The 18,605-nt window shown below is 48.9% G+C and overlaps 1 protein-coding gene across 3 annotated transcripts in view; it reads left to right on the forward strand.

Annotated features, from left to right (window-relative positions):
* Positions 1 to 17,356, forward strand: part of NFE2L1 (nuclear factor, erythroid 2 like 1) — a 28,791-nt gene extending 11,435 nt beyond the window's left edge. Inside the window, exons 2-7 of one of the 3 annotated variants that reach the window (XM_026654763.2) lie at positions 2,226 to 2,438; positions 2,768 to 3,279; positions 11,889 to 12,104; positions 12,754 to 12,843; positions 13,259 to 13,420; positions 14,084 to 17,356. In XM_026654763.2, the coding sequence (XP_026510548.1) occupies positions 2,770 to 3,279; positions 11,889 to 12,104; positions 12,754 to 12,843; positions 13,259 to 13,420; positions 14,084 to 15,358 (2,253 nt within the window). In that variant the 5' untranslated portion in view covers positions 2,226 to 2,438; positions 2,768 to 2,769 and the 3' untranslated portion in view covers positions 15,359 to 17,356. Of the gene's footprint in view, positions 1 to 2,225; positions 2,439 to 2,767; positions 3,280 to 9,893; positions 10,036 to 11,367; positions 11,567 to 11,888; positions 12,105 to 12,753; positions 12,844 to 13,258; positions 13,421 to 14,083 lie in introns of those variants that run through there. The other 2 variants (XM_024203740.1, XM_024203739.2) reach the window with 2 other exon arrangements.
* The last annotated feature ends 1,249 nt before the right edge of the window (positions 17,357 to 18,605 follow it).

The raw sequence follows: 18,605 nt of genomic DNA on the forward strand, positions 1-18,605 counted from the left end.
GAGTGGGGCGGGGGGGAGGCAGGGGTAAGTTTAGGGTGAGGCTGAAGGGGGAATAGGGCAAGGGGCTGCTGGGGGGGAGTAGTGGGGTAGCTGGGGGTAATATGAAGAAGGGTAGGCGGTGTATGTACGGGTGTGTGTGTATCTATGGGGCAGTCGGGGGATAAGGGGAGACCAGAACTGGGGGGGGGGCTATAGGGAGATCCCCCCCCCCCGCTGGTGCATGTGGGGGCGCTGAACGTTCCCTCTGAAATATGGGGTAAAAGGTTTGGGGCGGGCGTTAGGAGGCCCCTAAGTAGTGTTATGGGGCAGTTCTAATGGGAAGCGCGAGAGGAGTGTGTGTTCCCCCTGGTGGGTTGGGGGGAGGGGGTTGTCTTTTCCGTGGGATCAGAAATGGGGGGGCAGTGAATTAGAGAATTGTAGGAGATAAAGGGGTGTAGGAAAACGGGGAGGGGAATTTGTTAAGGGGTGAGGGGTTTTTGAATGGCTGGGGACTGAAGAGACTTAAGTAACATGTGGCTTTGAGTAACCTGCACCCCATGATGCTATTTAAATAAGAGATGGGAAACCCCATACTATAGTCTCATGAATTTTACTTTAGTGTTCAGCACTGGTGGAGTTCCTGATGCTCTCCCATGTGCCATGGAGGTGGGGTGCGTCTTTGGGAAGATTTAGGAGGATGAAATTGTTATTAGAGGGACTGAAAAGCTCAGAAAAGCATGGTGACCTAGATGCTGGGATTAAAGGGTCACAAGGAAACTGAAAGCTGGTGGGGAGGGGCACCCTGTTACTTTCAGTTTCTGAGTGACTGAAATAAAAAGTTTTCCAATACAAAAGGCAATGTTTTGGCTACTGGATTAATTAACTGAGATCTGACATGTGAGCGAGTTGATAAATCAGAAAAATTGGGCTGTAATTATATGTAGGCTTGGAAGAATTAGGGTTTTGTCGTGAATGCAGTAAATATTGATTTTACTGTATACACAAACTGGCAAGAAAATATTTTGATGATAATCAACACTTAGACAATGCTTGAGAATTTGTTAGAGTTAGATTTAAGGTTATTTACTTTGTATATTTTGACATGTGATGTTGACAATTTGGATTTTAACGGTTATAAAGTGTTAGCAGATATTGAGATTTGAGATTCAAAAAGTTATCACTAAATAATTGTCTGGCCCTCCTCATAATTTCCCCCAACTGTGAAAATTTAAATTGATAAAAATTGAAAAAATACTAAAAGAAATAAAATTGATATTATCTATTGAAATTGTAAAAGAAGAATTCTGCCAAACCTAATTATATGTTTACTTGTAACAAATGAGGTGGAGGTGGGGAATTGAAATTGTGCTTGTTTTGCCCTGATGGGTTACTTGGTTGCAGAAGGGACAGCTGAGATTTTGGGATTAGAGGTTAATTTAAACACTCCTCCCACTCCTGCCCATGTTGGGAGTTGAGAAAAGATATCCATCAACTAACAATCCTCAGGTGATGATGAGTCCACACCTGGCAACCTTTGAAATCTATAAAAAAAACCAACAACCCAGAGATGCTGGGTGGAGGAGAAAAATAGGGGTGTACCCTTTGACATCCTCAAAATACATTGAACTGGGACTGGTGTTTGAAGGGACAGATGGTGGGGGTACATTTTGCTACAAAATTGGGGGCTGCACTCTCCTCAGCTGGGACACTTGCTGTGTGGTGAATTGCCCAGGAAGGTCACATTGTGGAATAGAGGCATCAAAAGCATGGTTTTTGTTTTTAAAGTTCCCTTGTGAGTGATGGGCAGCAGAGGAGAAAGGACTGCATAGGAAGGTAGCAAACCCTAGTGTGTTGCAATGTTGTTCTCATTGGCTGTGCAGTAGTCACGGTTGCTTATTTGCCACGGAAAGCCCCTGTTGGATTATTATAATCTCGCTGAAAACTGGAGTGAAAGGGAGTCAGAGCTGAATTCCTGCTCCCGAGAGTGGAAGCTGACGCACCAGCCTAAGAATAGAGTAGGGAGGGGGAACTCAGACAATATTGGTTCAAAAGATAACCTTTGTTTTATGTGTGTTTGCGGCTATTTAGTCAGCAAACCATCCTTTTGAGGGAAATAGATTTTATTTTGTACATGGCTTGTATACAGTGGTGAAACTGATACTTCCTAGTATAGTAACTGCATATGTAATGCATAGGGTGATGTCTCGTCAGCATCTTACCGTGTTTGTTCTCTGGTTATATTTCAGCTTCTGATGAAACCACAGCCAGGACTGGAGGAGCCGTTGAACCCTTCTTTGGTCGAAACCTTCCACTCTTCAAGCTTCCTTTGGGAAGCTTCTCAAAGCAGGAGGAGGGAGAGAAGAAGCCGCCAGCTGTCACAGAGAATACATCCCGCTCTGGAAGCAGGGTGGGGAATCAGGAAGGCTAGAGGAAGTGACTGCATGTGGACTTTGGAGACAGTAAGTCACGTGGGTTTATATGTAGCCTCGTGGACTGTTATCAAATAGCTATAGTTCTGAAGAGGAGGGGAGAGTGGAGGTTGTTTACTGGGGTATAATTTCTTTCCTCTGGAGATTTAGATCATTAATTTGGCTCCTCTGAGTAACCTGATGACCTTTTTTTTTAATTCCTGATTGTTCAAGAGAACCTAAAACTGAAGTTTTGAATTTTCCTTAAACTCTTAATCTTGGTGTTTTTTTTTTTTTTGAGTTTTTTTTTTTTTGGCTGTGGTTTTTTTTTTTTTTTTTTTTAAACCTTCCACCTATGTTTGCTTTTTTTCCTCCTCCAGAAATGCTTTCTCTGAAGAAATATTTCACCGAAGGACTCATCCAATTCACCATTCTACTCAGCTTGATAGGCGTTCGTGTGGACGTGGATACCTACCTGAACTCGCAGCTTCCCCCTCTGAGGGAAATCATTCTGGGCCAGAGCTCTGCTTACACCCAGACCCAGTTCCACAACCTGCGGAACACCTTGGACGGATATGGCATCCATCCGAAAAGTGTAGACCTGGACTATTATTTCACAGCCCGCAGGCTTCTCAACCAGGTGAGGGCCCTGGACAGGTTTCAGGTGCCCACCACTGAAGTAAATGCCTGGTTGGTGCACAGAGACCCTGAAGGTTCTGTGTCCAGTGCCCAGCCCAGCCCAGCCATCACCCTAGAGAACAGCAGTGGCCTGCAAGATGGGACCAATCCTGACAACGGCGTAAGGGAGAGTGGACCTGAGCAAGGATTTGGTGAAGAATTGGAAGACCTAGGAGCAGTGGCTCCTCCAGGGAATGGAGACTTGACCAAAGAGGTAGGCAGCACCTTCTTTTATTAAAGATGCATGCCAAAGAAAGGGAACTGTTTGAGGACTTCCATGGGAGAGGAGTAGTTTAGAGCGTAACGTTGAGCGGTGCATAGCTTCCACATGTGTACTCAGCACCTCTGAATATCAGGCCCCTTAGTCTGTGAGCCACATGGCACTGAACTTAATATTAAGGTTGGGTGGTTCTGGGCACTTTCTCTTGATGTGTGCTGTGTCTTGGTCTGAAATTGGGTGGCTAGTCAGTAATTCAGTTTGAGTGCAGACTTGCATTTATGGGAATGATACAATAGCACCTTCTCTTTCCCAGTATTGGGTAACAGTTTCATCCCATGAGTCACCTGGGTGGTAGATTACTTGGCTCTGGAGTTTGTCCAAATAATGTTTACAGCTTGGTTGCCAATATAGAGTGGGGAGGATGGTGAATTAGAAAGTGGCTTTTTTTTCCATCTGAGTGTATTCTCCCAGTTGCTATGACAGAGTCATGTGTTTGACCCCCCAGCAGCTGCCACTCTTTCTTTCCATTCGGTTTCTTTGGCAAGGCATGTTCAGACTCTGCTTCCCTGTGGCTGTATTGTACTGTTTTTAGTGATGGATTCCAGTGGAGAATGTTTGCATGGATGCTACAGCCTATCTCCTAAACTGTGCAGCTCAGACAAGCCATTATGTATGGTGGGGAGTAGGCATGGGGATTTCCCAACTGTCCTGATCCCTAATCTCCTGTGATGAAGCTTAGAGGCAGCTCTTTGGAGTCAGAAGCAGGGGAATTTTGCAGACAACTGTTGAGGCTGTCTGGAACTTCTGTCATGTGATTTCAGTATAGCTACAGGCAGGAAATAGCATAAATGTCTCTCTGATGTGAAAGTGTTCATCCAGGAGAGGAAAAAGGTGAACCTTTCTTCAGATCTGATAATGTACTTAATGGCATAATCTTGCCACTGGAAGCCTGCATGGAGCATAGCTTGCCTGAATATGAGACACTTCCCCTATCCACTAGAAAGGGCATCTGCTAGGGGAAGGAACAAAGGCTGAGAGAGCTAAGTCTGGCAATGTTACTTAGTGTTTAGAGTAGGGGACTGAAAGTAAGAGGTACTTTCTATTTTCATTTCTAATTACTTTCTGTGTGACTTTGGACAAGCCAATAATTTATGGTACCTTCCATCTGAGGATCTCAAAGCACTTTACACAAGTGGTCACAAATCTAGCTTCTTACCAGTCCAGTGACTGACGTGTATACTTACTCCCATTTTGCAAATCGGAAACTGGGGCACAGATTGAAGTGACTTGCCTAAGGTCAACAGTCTGTGGTAGAGTGGGGAAAGGAATTCAGATCTCCCACTCCCATCCTATGGCTTCACGACAAGACCAGCCTTCTCTGTGCCTTGGGTTTTCCCTCTTTAGAATGGGGATAATGTACCTGGAGATCTTTTGATGACGAATACTATATAAATACAAAGTGGGGGTGGTATTTAGGAAGCCGTAGTTAGAGGAGTGAGAGGAGGCAGAGTGTATGGATTGTAGGAAGAATCCTACTGCTGATTTGTTTGGTCTGTAGGTGGGTGGTATCACTGGTTTCCTAATGCCTGCTCAGCTGTGTGTGTGTGTGTGTGTGTATATATATATATATATAACTAAAATTGTGCATTAAATACCATTCCAACTGTAAGCTCTCCATATGCAGGATGCAGTGACCCTGCTGCAAACCTGGCCAGCTCAAACTGGATTTGCTGCAAATGAGTCTCCTGGATGATCCAGATTCAAGCCTTCTGAAAAGTGTACTTCTCTGGACTACTATAATTGCTTCTTTTTGGGGGGGCGGGGGGGATCGCTAACCCTTTCTTTCTGTATTCTACGTATTCAAGTGCATGTTTTCTCCTCCCATCTTTTCTATTTTTCACTAAGAAGTCTGGCTCACACCTTGTAGAGTTTCTCTTTAAACCTGCATCCAGAAGATGCGCTGTGACTTCCTTTGGGACATGGCACTTTCCTGATTTCTTTTTTCTTTCTTTCTTTTTTTCTCCCCCCCCTCCCCCCATATTTATGTTCAGCCCTGATGGCATGCTAGGAAATCCTGCCTCCCAATCCCTCCTCTCCTGATGAACATGCACTTCATACCTTGGTCCTGCTAGTGAAGGCAGGGGGCTGGACTCAATGACCTTTCGGGGTCCCTTCCAGCTCTATGAGATAGGTATATCTCCATATATTCTATTATTATACCTCCCTATGTTCCCCAAGGGGTGGACAAGACTGTACTTGCAGCTGATGTGAAGCTACAAAGCATGATTCCAAGCATTATCTACGTGATCATTTGTCTTTGTCTGGAACCTTGAACCTCATTCAGCTGTGTGGCTGGTAAATGTAGAGGGACTTAAAAGCTTTTCTGTCAGGTGTGCTGTTGTGCTGCGCTGTGCGGTTCCTGGTAGACACTATAATTGGAATTCACCTGAGACGGGCTGGAGGTTTGACTCTCCTGCCGATATCCTGTGGGAAGCAGACAGGAGGATAGTGTTAGGCAGACAATTGCAGAAGTAGGGGAGACACATTTCCCAGGTCTTCTCCTGGCACTTACAATCTGAACAGAGTGGCAACATTTTATGGTCCAGACCAGATCTTGCTGTGTGGGAAATGCATTGTATCTTGGAGCTGGAGCTCACCCTGTGGTATGGTGCAAGACACTCTCTGTTTCATTGTTCTGATTAGCTTTGAGGATGGTTCTGACTTGGAATTTGACTTGCTATCCTGGTCTGTAAACGGTGGTGTATCCTGGTGAGGGTTATATTCAGGAGCATCCCAAGGGCAGGGTTTTTTTGTCCTCAGTGTCTCTTGTCTGAGGTTTTTCCTCTTCTCCAGCACAGCATGGGGGAGGGAATTGTTGTCCTGTTGGCTGATCTTTGAAAAGACTGGCCCTGTGGATTACGATGTCCCTATAACGTTTCCACAACAAGAGGATAAAAATACCCACCAAGTGGAACATGTGACGAACTGCTGGTGCTGGGTATTATCCCAGTATGACAAAGCCCCCCTCCAACCAGTACTCTGGTAACAGGGTATTAGAACCTGGGTAAGATCTTCTTACACTTGGCTGTCTGCATAGAACGGACTTGTTTACAGTCAGTTCCTAAGGGACAGCAACCAGATAAAGTGACCAGCTGAGGACATACTGTTTCTGTTAACCTTAGTGATGAGGGATAATGGGAGCTCTTTTTTTGGGAGGGGGGAGGGGGGTTTGAGAGGATTTAGGTGTCTGCTTGGACTGGGAGGTGCAATGTTAGACAGGGATAAGCCAAGGTTATATAGAACTTCCTTTTAAATATTGAAATAGTATTTACTGCTTACAAAGTGTTTCTGTAGATGTAAAAACTCTTTCAAAGAGGGTAACTCATCAGTTACCCATCTGTAAAATGGGGATAACGACATCCATCCATTTTGTTAAAGTGCTTTGAGATCTGTGGATGCAAAATCCAATGTACGTACCAAGTATTTATCATTTTACACAGATGGTGAAACAAGGGCGCAGAGCGGCTCAGTGAGTTGCCCAGCAAGGCCGAGGGGGAGCTGGAAATATAATTAAGGTCTACTCACTCTCTGTCCTGAGTTCTAATTCGCCACAAGACTGTAAACTGCATCCACTTTAAGTGCTGGCTCTTCCGAGAGGCCTCCAAGTACTGGTGTATTTAGAGGAGAAAGGCTGAGACTACAGGTACTGAGGGTTAGCTCTGGGGTTATAGACTTTAGCTTGCAATCCAGATGTTATGACTTGGATCAGTAAGTGGATATTTCAGGATGTGCAAGACTTTTCCATCAAGCTCCATGGGGAGGCAGGTCATGTTCCCTGTACATACAGCTTGGGGGGGTGGGGGCTGTGATAACTAAAGGACCTAGCAGAAACGGAAGGGATCCAGACATGGAGCTAAAATGATTTGAAACTTGTACAGAATATCATATAAAGAGATTGAAAAGGTTAGGACTTAAGTTTAGAGAGGAGACAAATAAGGGGGGCATGAGAGAGAAAATAATGAATGGTATAGAGAAGGTAAACTGGGCACTCTTGTTTTTCCTTTCCCTCTTTGCCATAATTAAAGCTGCAGGTTTGTCTCAGCAGGGGAAAAAGTCAAGGATCGGGTGATTTTCCTGTTCATCAGTGGCGTCCTTTGTTTTTGTGTGTGTGTGTGTGCACCCATGACTCACCCTACGGCAGCAGCTTCTGTCCCACAGGGCTGGGCCCAGCTCTCTTCTCTGGGCAGTACGATCATGTGTGTGGGGTTGCAATGTAAATCAGATTGGCTAAGATGCCCCTTTGTCATGATGGAGGGGATAGGTCAAACCTACGCAGGGCTGTGACCTGGCATGCCAGGTCGCAATACCCAGATCATGGTGCTGGGCCCAGTCTCATTGGATGCAGGAGCAACTTAGGCCAGAGGTGAGTGCAGGGTATGCTCCATCTCCACTCTGGGAACTGCCCTTCCCTGGGATGAGTGCGGGTCAGGCTCTGTCCCCAGCCTTTCTCCCCCCTCAGGCCGAGCTGGTGCGGAAGGTTCTATTGTGCGTGGTCAGTGCCCCCTCTCTTTTTTCAGGGCATTTTTGCTCAAAGCTTATGGAGCAGTGACTGAATCTGTGACTCTTACAACATTTACCATGGCTGCTCTGATTTTTTTTTATTAAATGCTGTGACAAATCTGCAGCCCTACCCATAATGCAAGAACAAGGGGATAGCCAGTGAAATTGAACAGCAGCAAATTAAAAACCGATAAAACAGTTTACATAACACATAATTAACTTGTGGAACTCACTGCCCCAAGATATCAGTGAGGCCAAAATTTAGCAGGATCGAAAAAAGGATTAGACCTTTATCTAGAAAATGAGAACATACACAGTTATTTGGCCAAAAGATATAAAGCAGTGGATCTCAACCAGGAGTACATGTACCTCCTGGAAGACCTCTGCATACCACCAAGGGTACATCAACACATCTAATTTTTTGCCTAGTTTTTTATAACAGGCTACATAAAAAGCACTAGCAAAGTCAGTATAAACTAAAATTTCATACAGACAGTGACTTGTTTATACTGTTCTATATACTATTGTGGAAGCAGAGGTTTTTCTCCGACACTATACATTGAAATGTAAGTACAATATTTATATTCAGTGGATTTATTTTATAATTATATGGTAAAAATGAGTCAGTAATTTTACAGTACTATTGGCTGTGACACTTTTTTGTATTTTTATGTCTGATTTTGTAAGCAAGTAGTTTTTATGTGAGGTGAAACTAGGGGGTATGCAAGACAAATCAGACTCCTGAAAAGGCTACAGTAGTCTGGAAAGGTTGAGAGCCACTGATATAAAGGATAAACACCTCTTGCTTCATAGCATAAGCCAAATGCTAACTGCCAAGGGTTAGGCAGAAACGTCTCTTATGGGCAGCTTACTCCATAATTGTACAATGCGAGGACCGAAGCACCTTCCTGAAGAATCTGTTACTGGCCACCACTGGGGATACATAGACTACTGGTCTGACTGGCATAGCAGTTCCTATTTCTAACTCACTCCCCTCCTGCTGGTGTGGGAATGATGGGTGCAGGTCCATGACTGACTCAGTGGCAAGGCTCATGCTCTCATCCGGCATGTAAATATGACGTGCAAATCCTCCCCAATCTCCCAGTGACATCACTGCACATGTGCAGATGGCACAGACACCCTGTCTCTGGTTGCGACCTATTTCCCCCCCCCATGGTAGGGGAGGCCAGGTGCCCGTTTCCTAGTGGGGTCTGGTCTTGCAGGATGTGGGGCCCTACCACGCCAAAGCTGGGTCCCCTCCCCGGATAAACCGGGCCGGGGGGGGGGGAAGACTTGGCCTGGGACCAAGGGGGGAGCCGAGCTGCTGGTAACCTCGCGGGAGAATGTAAAGAATCCTGGCAAAGGTGCCATTGGGCCCAACCTCCTGGCAGCCCAGCCCAGGCCTCCTGGGGGGTATCTGCTGCCAGCAGATGCTGTAAGTTTCACTGGGGGGGGGGGAAGAGGAGGAGAGATCCCTCTGACGCCTCGCTCCCCACTGCACCATCCCAGGGAGCGGTGGGTGGGGCGCCCTGGCGTGGGAGCGTCTCCTCAAGGAGACACAGGCCCCAGCAGCTGAGCACACGGGGGGAGGGGAGACTCCTCGCTGCAGCTTCCACAGCGACCGGGGGGGGCGGAGCCGGGCTCTCGCCGCAGCCTAGGTGACGAGCGCAGGGGCGGGGGAGGAGACTGGCTCCCTCCGCATCCTCACCAGTGCCCCGGGGCATGGGATTGGCTCGCGCCGCAGCCTAGGTAACCAGCGGAGGGAGGAGACTGGCTCCCTCCGCATCCTCCGCGGTGACCTGGGGGAGGGGATTGGCTCGCGCCGCAGCCTAGGTAACAGGCAGGCGGGGGAGGGGGAGGAGGGGGATTGGGTCTCGCTGCAGCCTCAGCCAGGAGCAGGGGGTGGGGATTCGGGCCAACTCCTGCCTAAGCCACAAGCGGGGCCCATGGCTGGGGCTGGGGCTTAGGGAGGGCTGGCGGGGGCACAGCACCTGTGGATCACATGCGGTTAGGGGGGGCTTGCAAACAACCAGGGGTCCGGCCTGCCCAAAACCGCTCCGTTCCCGAACTCGGAGATGTCTGTGCGGCACCGTGCCCGGGGCTCACAGCTCGGCCTGCCTGGAATTCGCCCCACATAGACCATGATCTGCAGGGACAGCTCCATGAGCAGCAGCTGGGGACATGAAAAAGGTATCCCTTACCTTAACCCTTGTATTGCTGCGCCAGGCGAGGCAGAGACGGTGGGGAGAGACCTAGGAAGTCTTGTCTCGAGGAGACAGGTGTAGGATCCGAGCACAGGATAGCTGGGGTAGTCCGAGAAAGGGGCCTTGCTGAGGCTGCTGAGTGACATTTGGGCCTGGGGGGGGGCTGGTCTTTGGGGGGGGTGTGATAGTGAATGCTCAGGGCAGAAAGGGGGTCAGGGATGGTTTCACGGTAGCATTTGGGATGCTGTGGAGTATAGAGCCGAAATACTGTAGACACTGTGTATGGTGACATTGACCTCACAAAAGGCTGGTGTCTAGGGGGCTCTGGTTGTGTTTCGGGGCGGGGGTATTGTGGAGTCCTCTTGTCCATTTCTGTAAGTCCCAAATGTGCTGGCAGCTATGGGGGAACCTTTTTCACGAGAGCGGGGAGAATCTTTTTAAGGAGGCAGAGATGTCCTGTCTCCTTGCTTTGAGGTGGGGGAAGGGGTGCTAAGGGCTCATTGACAAACTGTGAAGTCGACTGCCATCATTTTTCAGTAAAATAAACCATCCATGCTATGATGTGGGAGGCAGGGTGGGGAGGAATCTGTACTTCCCAGGGTTAGGTGGTAATTCTAGGGTAGGGCCTTGGGTCCTGGTCATATTAAAAGGCCCCTGAGGTTTGAACCAGCACAGGCTGCTTTTCAGGGGTGTGCCCTGGGTTAGGCTTGCATTAGAGGGAGGGGCTTGTGGGTGGTGGCGGCTGTGAAGAGAGACAAATGTTTGCAGATTCCTGATACTATGTGGTTAGGGATGAGGCATTTGGGTTCTTGCTCATGTTGAGGCTAGGGAGCAGAAGGGTGGTAGCAGGCCTTTCCCGTCACACTCAGGGTCAGGGATTCTTTGCACGGGGACCCTGGGGCTGTGGAGGGAGGGAGGGAAGATGAGAGTTCTCGGAATGGGGTTAAAGTTCCGGCAGGGTGTGGGGGGGGATCTCCGTTGGAAGGCTGCGCTGTCTCTCATTTGTAGGTGATGGGCTGGGCAGGGCTGGCATCTCTGCTGTCTGTAGACAAGTGGTGAGCAGGCAGCAGGCTGGCAGCAAGGATCTCAAGTTGCATCAGGTGGCTGGGAATGCAGGGTTTTTCCTCTCCAATGCACTCCACCCCTTTATGCAAATGTCGAGAATGGCACCACAGGCTGATGCAAGCTCCTCCGTGGAGCAGCAATCCTGCATGACAATTGGTCCTCACCATCCAGCCGGCATCGTGCAGCCCAGAGGAGTTAAAGCTGTAGACTCCCTTTTTCCTGAGACGGGAGGAGGCCCCTGCGGAGCATGGAGAGCAGGGAGGAGACCGCTAAAGTCGCTTTCCAATGGAGTTCTGTTCTTTCTCCAGCCTGGCTCCTTTGCACAGCTGCTGTTAGAGACCTAGCCGGGCAAAATGACCGTAGGCTCTTGTGCAAAGCAGGCACGGCAGCTGGCCTCTGTGCAAGGCAGGGGCGAAGGACTGGTGTCTGGAGTCCCCGATGGGGGTGGGGCGGTACGTGAAAGAAACCATCATGGAAGGTTGGACCTGTGTCCAGTACTAATAGATGGGTGGGGACAGGGCACTGTGCCCCAGGGAAGGTGCTGTAGCGGGTGGGAGTGTTGGTAGGGGGGATGCAGTGTAGTACAGAAAGGGTGGTTAGGAATCTGGGTGGAATGAGGGCATTGTGTTGTAGGGTGGAGGGGGTGCTTGTCTGGGGAGGCTGACGTGCTGCAGGAACAGGGGGGTGGGGGCAAGGGGAGAAGAGGGTCTTCCCTCCATGGTGGGGTGTAGATGAGCCTCCCAAGTGCTGAAGGAAATCTTGTGTGTCTTTCAGGACATCGATTTGATTGACATCCTGTGGAGACAGGATATTGATCTCGGCGCTGGGCGAGAGATTTTTGACTACAGCCATCGCCAGAAGGAGAGCGAAGTGGACAAAGAACGGAGTGATGGGAGAGAGCCTGGGGACAGCTGGAGGAGCGGAGGGAACGAGACCTTGGATAGAAACCTGCTAGTTGATGGAGAGACGGGGGAGAGTTTCCCTGCACAGGTAACAGCCCCCTGAGTCGGGCTTACCCCTCATTCCAGGGTGTATTGCAGGGTTCTGGGATTCGTGTGTCTGCCCCTGAGCAGGGGAGGAGAGGGAACCATCCGCTAGCTGTTATTAGCAGTGGCACTTAGTGATTTTTAGAGGGGACACTCTTCCTCCCTTCTGGCTGATGGTAATGGCTGTTGAGCTAAGAAAGGGCTTGAAGACGACCATCACCCATCACATGACAGTGAGCGGTTTGGGAGTGGGAGTCATTGGCTCCTGTTCTGCTTTTAGGTTCTTTGTAGAAGTTGTGAATGAGGAGCGGGGGGGGAAGAGCGTAGGCACTGAGCAAAATCCTCACTAGGCTATGGGAAGTTTGAAGCTGTCTCTCTATCTGCAGCACGTGTCGGTGAAGCTAATCCAGAAAAGTCAGCATGAAACTAACCTGAATGAGAGTTCATTTGACCCCCTGGCCCATTTAGGAGCAGTATTGACTAGCTTCAGAAAGTCATGGCAGGTGCTCCTTGGCTAGCAGGATGGTGATTGCAACTTGATGCAAAAGTGTGGGGGACTCTGGATATTTGGGTCCCTGATGCCCTTGGTGTCCTACCCTTTAGGGAGGTCCTTACCCTTCAGTAACCTGTGCTGAAATGATTCGTTGTCCCAGGTGCCTGGCGTGGTGGATCAGACGGCCCTGTCGCTGGAGGAGTGCCTTAGGTTGCTGGAAGCCACCTTCCCCTTTGGGGAGAACTCTGAGGTGAGTTTGTGCATTCTTGAAAATGGAAACCATTTCTCCATGACTCATTTCTAAGTGTGACAGATCCAGAGCCTGTTTTTGTTGGTGCATTGGGATTTGATGCCTTTTGCCTCCCATTTAAGACAAATATCGGAGACCACTAAACTGGCAGTAAATTGGGTTAATCTGTCTAAGGAGGCTCCAGGCACAGCTCCTGTGAAGCAGCCAGTGGGGAAGATGGTCACAATTAATTAAGGGCTTCTGACTTTGTTTCTAATTAGTTCGCAGTGAACTGTAGGGGAATAACCGCAGCTAGTTCTCAGTCTGAATAAAAGAAAAGCAGTTCCCTGTTGTGGAGCCTGAAAGGCATTCAGGGCTTTGCTGACCTGCCTGTCCTCGGCAGACCAGATGTGGACGAACACGGCTTTGTATTTAGTTTCCAGCTGCAGATGCCTCCCACCTAAACGAAGCTGTGCCTACTGAAAGCGAGTCTTCAGTTATCCAGAGCGGCCTCCTGTCTCCTCTTCTGACGGAGACAGAGTCCCCATTCGATCTGGAGCAGCAGTGGCAGGACCTTATGTCTATAATGGAAATGCAGGTTAGTTCTTGCTAATTGCTCTACAGTGGTTAATTGTCTGGGTCCCCATTGGTCCCTTTTCTCTCTCCAGTGGGTACCCGAAGCAGGACTGATGGAGGGGGGTGTGTGTATTGTGGGCATTCCTGATCCGTGTGTAGGTGCAGAGCAGGATTGCTATTGGAAATGCTTGATGCATATGCCCCCAGGATGTGGGAGCTCATCCCCTTTGGGCTAGCTGAAGGATATGTCAACATGCTGAATGTTTAGGTGAGGGTGATGCCTGGTGTGTGCCCTTCCCATCTCAAGCTGCTGCTGTTCATTTTAGTGGTTTGATGGCTGTTCTAAGCAGCTGAGATCTAGAGTGTAGTTGTAGTTTTGGGTCAAAAACTGCTGCCCCTGCGGCTTGGCCCATAGTGTGCAGTTTTAAAACTGCCTCTGTCTTTGGGGTGGGGAGAGGGAACGTAGAGAGACGAATTTCTTATTGTTGGCAACATGAGTCTTAAATCTTCCAGATCCTCCAGACCTCATGAGCGCTGCTGGAACTAGCTCACTCCATGATCTCTGTAGGCACCTCTCTTTTCTATTTTTAGCCTCTGGTGGTGGTTGCAGTGCACATAGGAAATGGGGGAGAAGGATAGTGCCCAAGGCTGGATCATTTGCTGAACTGCTTCTAATCTCTTTCAGGCTATGGAAGTGAACAACACAACTGCTGAAATCCTGTATAATGGCACAAATGGAGACCTGCTGACTGCTAACTACAGTCTAGCTCCAAACACTCCCATCAATCAGAATGTCAGCCTGCATCAGGCATCTCTGGGTAGCTGCACACAGGACCTCTCCTCCCTCTTCAGCTCAGAGATCGAGAGCCCCTCCGTGGCTAGCAGCTCCGCTCTGCTCCAGCTGGCTCCTGACAACTCCACTGGCCTCAACACCACCTTTGGATCTACCAACTTGAGTGGGATCTTCTTCCCTCCACAGCTGAACAGCACAGTCAACGAGACAACTGGCCCTGAACTACCAGATCCATTAGGGGGTCTTCTAGATGAAGCCATGCTTGATGAGATCAGCTTGATGGACTTGGCTATTGAAGAAGGTTTCAACCCAGTGCAAGCCTCTCAGCTGGAAGAAGAGTTTGATTCTGACTCAGGGCTTTCTCTGGACTCTAGCCATAGTCCTGTTTCTTTCAGTAGCTCAGAAGCCTCCTCTTCCTCCTCCTCCTCCTCCTCCTCTTCTTCCTCTTTTTCTGAGGAAGGAGCTGTAGGCTACAGCTCAGACTCTGAAAATGTGGACTTTGAAGAAACGGAAGGGGCAGTTGGATACCAACCGGAGTACAGCAAGTTCTGCCGCATGAGCTATCAAGACCCATCAGAACTACGCTACTTGCCTTACCTGGAGCATGTTGGTCACAACCACACCTATAACATGGCACCTGAGAGCAAGGAGAAGCAATCTGACTTCCTGGATAAGCAGATGAGCCGGGACGAGCACCGAGCTAGAGCCATGAAGATCCCTTTCACCAATGACAAGATTATAAACCTGCCAGTGGAGGAGTTCAATGAACTTCTCTCCAAGTACCAGCTCAGTGAGGCACAGCTGAGCTTGATCCGGGACATCAGGAGGAGGGGCAAGAATAAGATGGCTGCCCAAAACTGCCGCAAGAGGAAACTGGACACCATCCTGAACTTAGAACGGGACGTGGGAGACTTGCAGAGGGACAAGTCCAAACTGCTCAGGGAGAAGGTGGAATTTCTCAAGTCCATTCGCCAGATGAAACAGAAGGTGCAAAACCTGTACCAGGAAGTGTTTGGGCGCCTGCGTGATGAGAATGGCCAGCCCTACTCTCCAAATCAATACTCCCTACAGTATGCCAGCGATGGCAGTGTTATCTTGATACCTCGCGCCTTGGCAGACCAGCAGGCCAGGCGGAAGGAGAGGAAACAGAAAGACAGGAGGAAGTGAGCCAGGGGGAGGAGGAGGGAGCTCACTAAAGTTAGAAACTGGAGAAGGGCTGAGCCTGGAAGTACTAGAGGAACTTTCATGCCTTCTTATCCAATATATCTTCTCAAACGTGACTGCTGCCGGTCAGTGTACAGGACGAGACTGCTGCACATGGAGGGTGCAGGACCTGCACTTTGAATTTCTGATGGCTCCCATCAGGGAGTGACCGGGGAGGAACACACAGTGAACTAGGCGAGCCCAGCTCCCTCTACAACCTGGAATCCTTTGCGTATGGGGAATAAGCTGGCATCCTGGGTGGTGAGGATCTGCAGAAGATGGAGAAACTACTGTTTAGGAACTGGCTTTAAAAAAGATTTAAGCAAATGAACTTAAAGTTATAGGAGAGACATTTTTCTGAACTTCCAAAGTTCTGTGACTTCAGGTAGTTGGTTTTTTTTTTTTTTTTTTTTTCCCCCTGAACCAGTTTTGACATTGGTGTGTGATAAAACCTGACTTGATTCCAGATTAACCAATTTCCCTTCCTAGATCAGACCAGTGGAAACACAAAGTGGTGTGACTTTCATTAACTCTTTCCAGTCTGAGGAACCTTAGATGGGGCTAGGAGAAGTGGGAGAGCTCTTATCTTACCATCTCTAGAGCTGTTAATCCTCATGTGCAGTGGACCTTAGCAGCTGCGCTACAGCTTTGGGGTAGGTGGATCTGGAAAGGGTTAATAGAACCAATGTGATGATGTATCCCCCACAAAACTCAGAGCATGTCACTGCCAATGAGCCAGCACCATGGCGTTCGATGATGGCAAGCAGTAGCCTGCATGCAAACACTCCTCTCCCATTGACTGGCTGAGGAACCAGGGTGGAAAGGGGTGGGTGGGCTTGGGTCTAAAGCTTATCTGCAGCCAGTTCCTTTCCAGCTGCAGCAGCTTTGGGAACTGGCTGCTGGATGGCCTGAAAGGAGACGCATGTGAGGTTGAGGTGTAGCAATTCTGGTTGGCATAGAGCACAACAGGGGGAGCAGATGGTTCCTATCCCATGAAGTGGGCTTGTCACTTACAGAAATAGACAGCGGTTAGGATTCCTGTTTCCCAGCCACGCTTTGTTTTTCAGGGCTTCAGCCCTGGTTTCCCAATAAGCTCTAGAGCGCTTGTGTTGAGTAAAAGAGAAACCCCAATGTTCAAAGCTGCTCAGTGTTCTCTTTGCCATAAAGACTCAGTGTAACTCTGTGTGATCACATGATAGAGTCTCTTCTGTCCCTAGGTGTTGGTCTGACTTCCTTTGTTTTAAGAAGGGGGGTGGGGGTAGTGCCTTGATCGCTGCTGAGCTTGGTCTGTAAGACTGAGACAATCCTAGAAGCTGTATTCACAATATAGCACAGCTGGGCGTGTACTGACTTTACCAGCAACTGAAAAGCAAAATGGCTTTCCTAGCCAGTCCTGTGCATGTCACATGGGGTGAGGCCATAGCACTGAATGGAGAATGTGCATCCTATGGAGGACTTGGGGAGGGAGGCGGTATCTGCAGTGAAAGTAACCTTGCAATGAAAAGTGAGAGCAAAGGTCTGCTGTAGACAGCCTGGAGAAGTCTAATTTCATATTCTAGTACTGCAAGAGAAGACCTCTGTCTAAAATGTGTATTCCAGGCTATTTTAAAAGCAGCTGCATCTTGTCAGAGTGCATCACGATGAGCACGATAGGGCACTTGGTTAGTATATTCACTGTGCCATGATCTCATGCTGAACAGCAGGAGATGGACTCGCTAGGACCAAACAGGTCTCTTCCATCTTTAACTTCTGTGATTCAATGGCTTTACTTTCTTATATGCATGAGATGAAGCACAAGTAGTGGAGATGTGGCTGGGTGCAGGGAGGTTGGAGTGGAGCCCATAGTGTATGTTTTAAATTATTTTCCTCTTAGAACCTTTATTTTAATGATCTGTGACCTGTCAGGGAGAGAAGAGAGATTGTGAGCGCACAGGACAAAAATAAAATGGCTTATTCGCTGTATGTGCATTTGTTTCATGGAGTCTTTTTTGATGATTATTTTTGAGCAGAAGGGAAGCTAAAATATTAATGATCTTACCTGGCAGTTGCTTGTATAAAATAACCGCCCTGTCTGCACCGATTACCCCCAGACAGTCTCTAATCCAGGAGAAGGAGCAAACTTGGTTCACCTCTTGAGCACTAATTGGGCCCAACCATTGTAAGTATCTGGTATTGGCTTAATTCTTATTCCTACTTTAAAAAAAAAAAAGAAAGCCGTAAAGGGCTTCTTTACTGTCTCTAAGGGTATGTCTACACTACGAGGGTAATTCGATTTTACTTAAATCGAATATGTGGAATCGATATTGCAAAGTCGAACGTGTGTGTCCACACTAAGGACACACTAAGGACAGTAATTCGACTTTGTGAGTCCACACTAACGGGGCGAGCGTCGATATTGGAAGCGGTGCACTGTGGGCAGCTATCCCACAGTTCCCGCAGTCCCCGCTGCCCATCGGAATTCTGGGTCGAGCCGCCAATGCCTTCTGGGTAAAAAAAATTTGTCGTCATCCGTCCGTCACTAACGCCCTCCCTCCCTCCATGAAAGCGCCGGCGGGAAATCAGTTCGCGCACTTTTCTGGTCAGTGACAGCGCGGACGCCACAGCACTGCGATCATGGATCACGCTGCGACCATCGCTGCACTTGTGGCCGTTCTCAACACCTCGCAGCTTATCATACACCTTTCCCTGAGGCAGATGCAGAGAAATCGGGCGAGGAGGCTACGGCACCGCCGTGAGAGCCTGAAGTCGGAGAGTGGCACAGAGCTGTCAGAAACCACGAGCCCCAGCGCCCAGGACATGACGTTGGCAATGGGGCATGTGGATTTTGTTGAACGGCGATTCTGGGCCCGGGAAACAAGCACGGACTGGTGGGACCGTATAGTGCTTCAGGTCTGGGATGAATCCCAGTGGCTGCGAAACTTTCGCATGCGGAAGGGGACTTTCCTCGAACTTTGTGAGTTGCTGTCCCCTGCCCTGAAGCGCAAGGACACCCGCATGCGAGCAGCCCTCACTGTCCAGAAGCGAGTGGCCATAGCCCTCTGGAAGCTTGCAACGCCGGACAGCTACCGGTCAGTCGCGAACCACTTTGGTGTGGGCAAATCTACCGTGGGGGTTATTGTCATGCAAGTAGCCAAGGCAATCGTCAAGGTACTGCTCCCAAAGGTAGTGACCCTGGGAAACGCGCAGGTCATCATAGATGGCTTTGCCGCGA

Source organism: Terrapene carolina, unplaced genomic scaffold, assembly GCF_002925995.2.
Source record: "Terrapene carolina triunguis isolate 2854851 unplaced genomic scaffold, T_m_triunguis-2.0 Scaffold193, whole genome shotgun sequence".
NCBI classification, from domain to species: domain Eukaryota; kingdom Metazoa; phylum Chordata; order Testudines; family Emydidae; genus Terrapene; species Terrapene triunguis.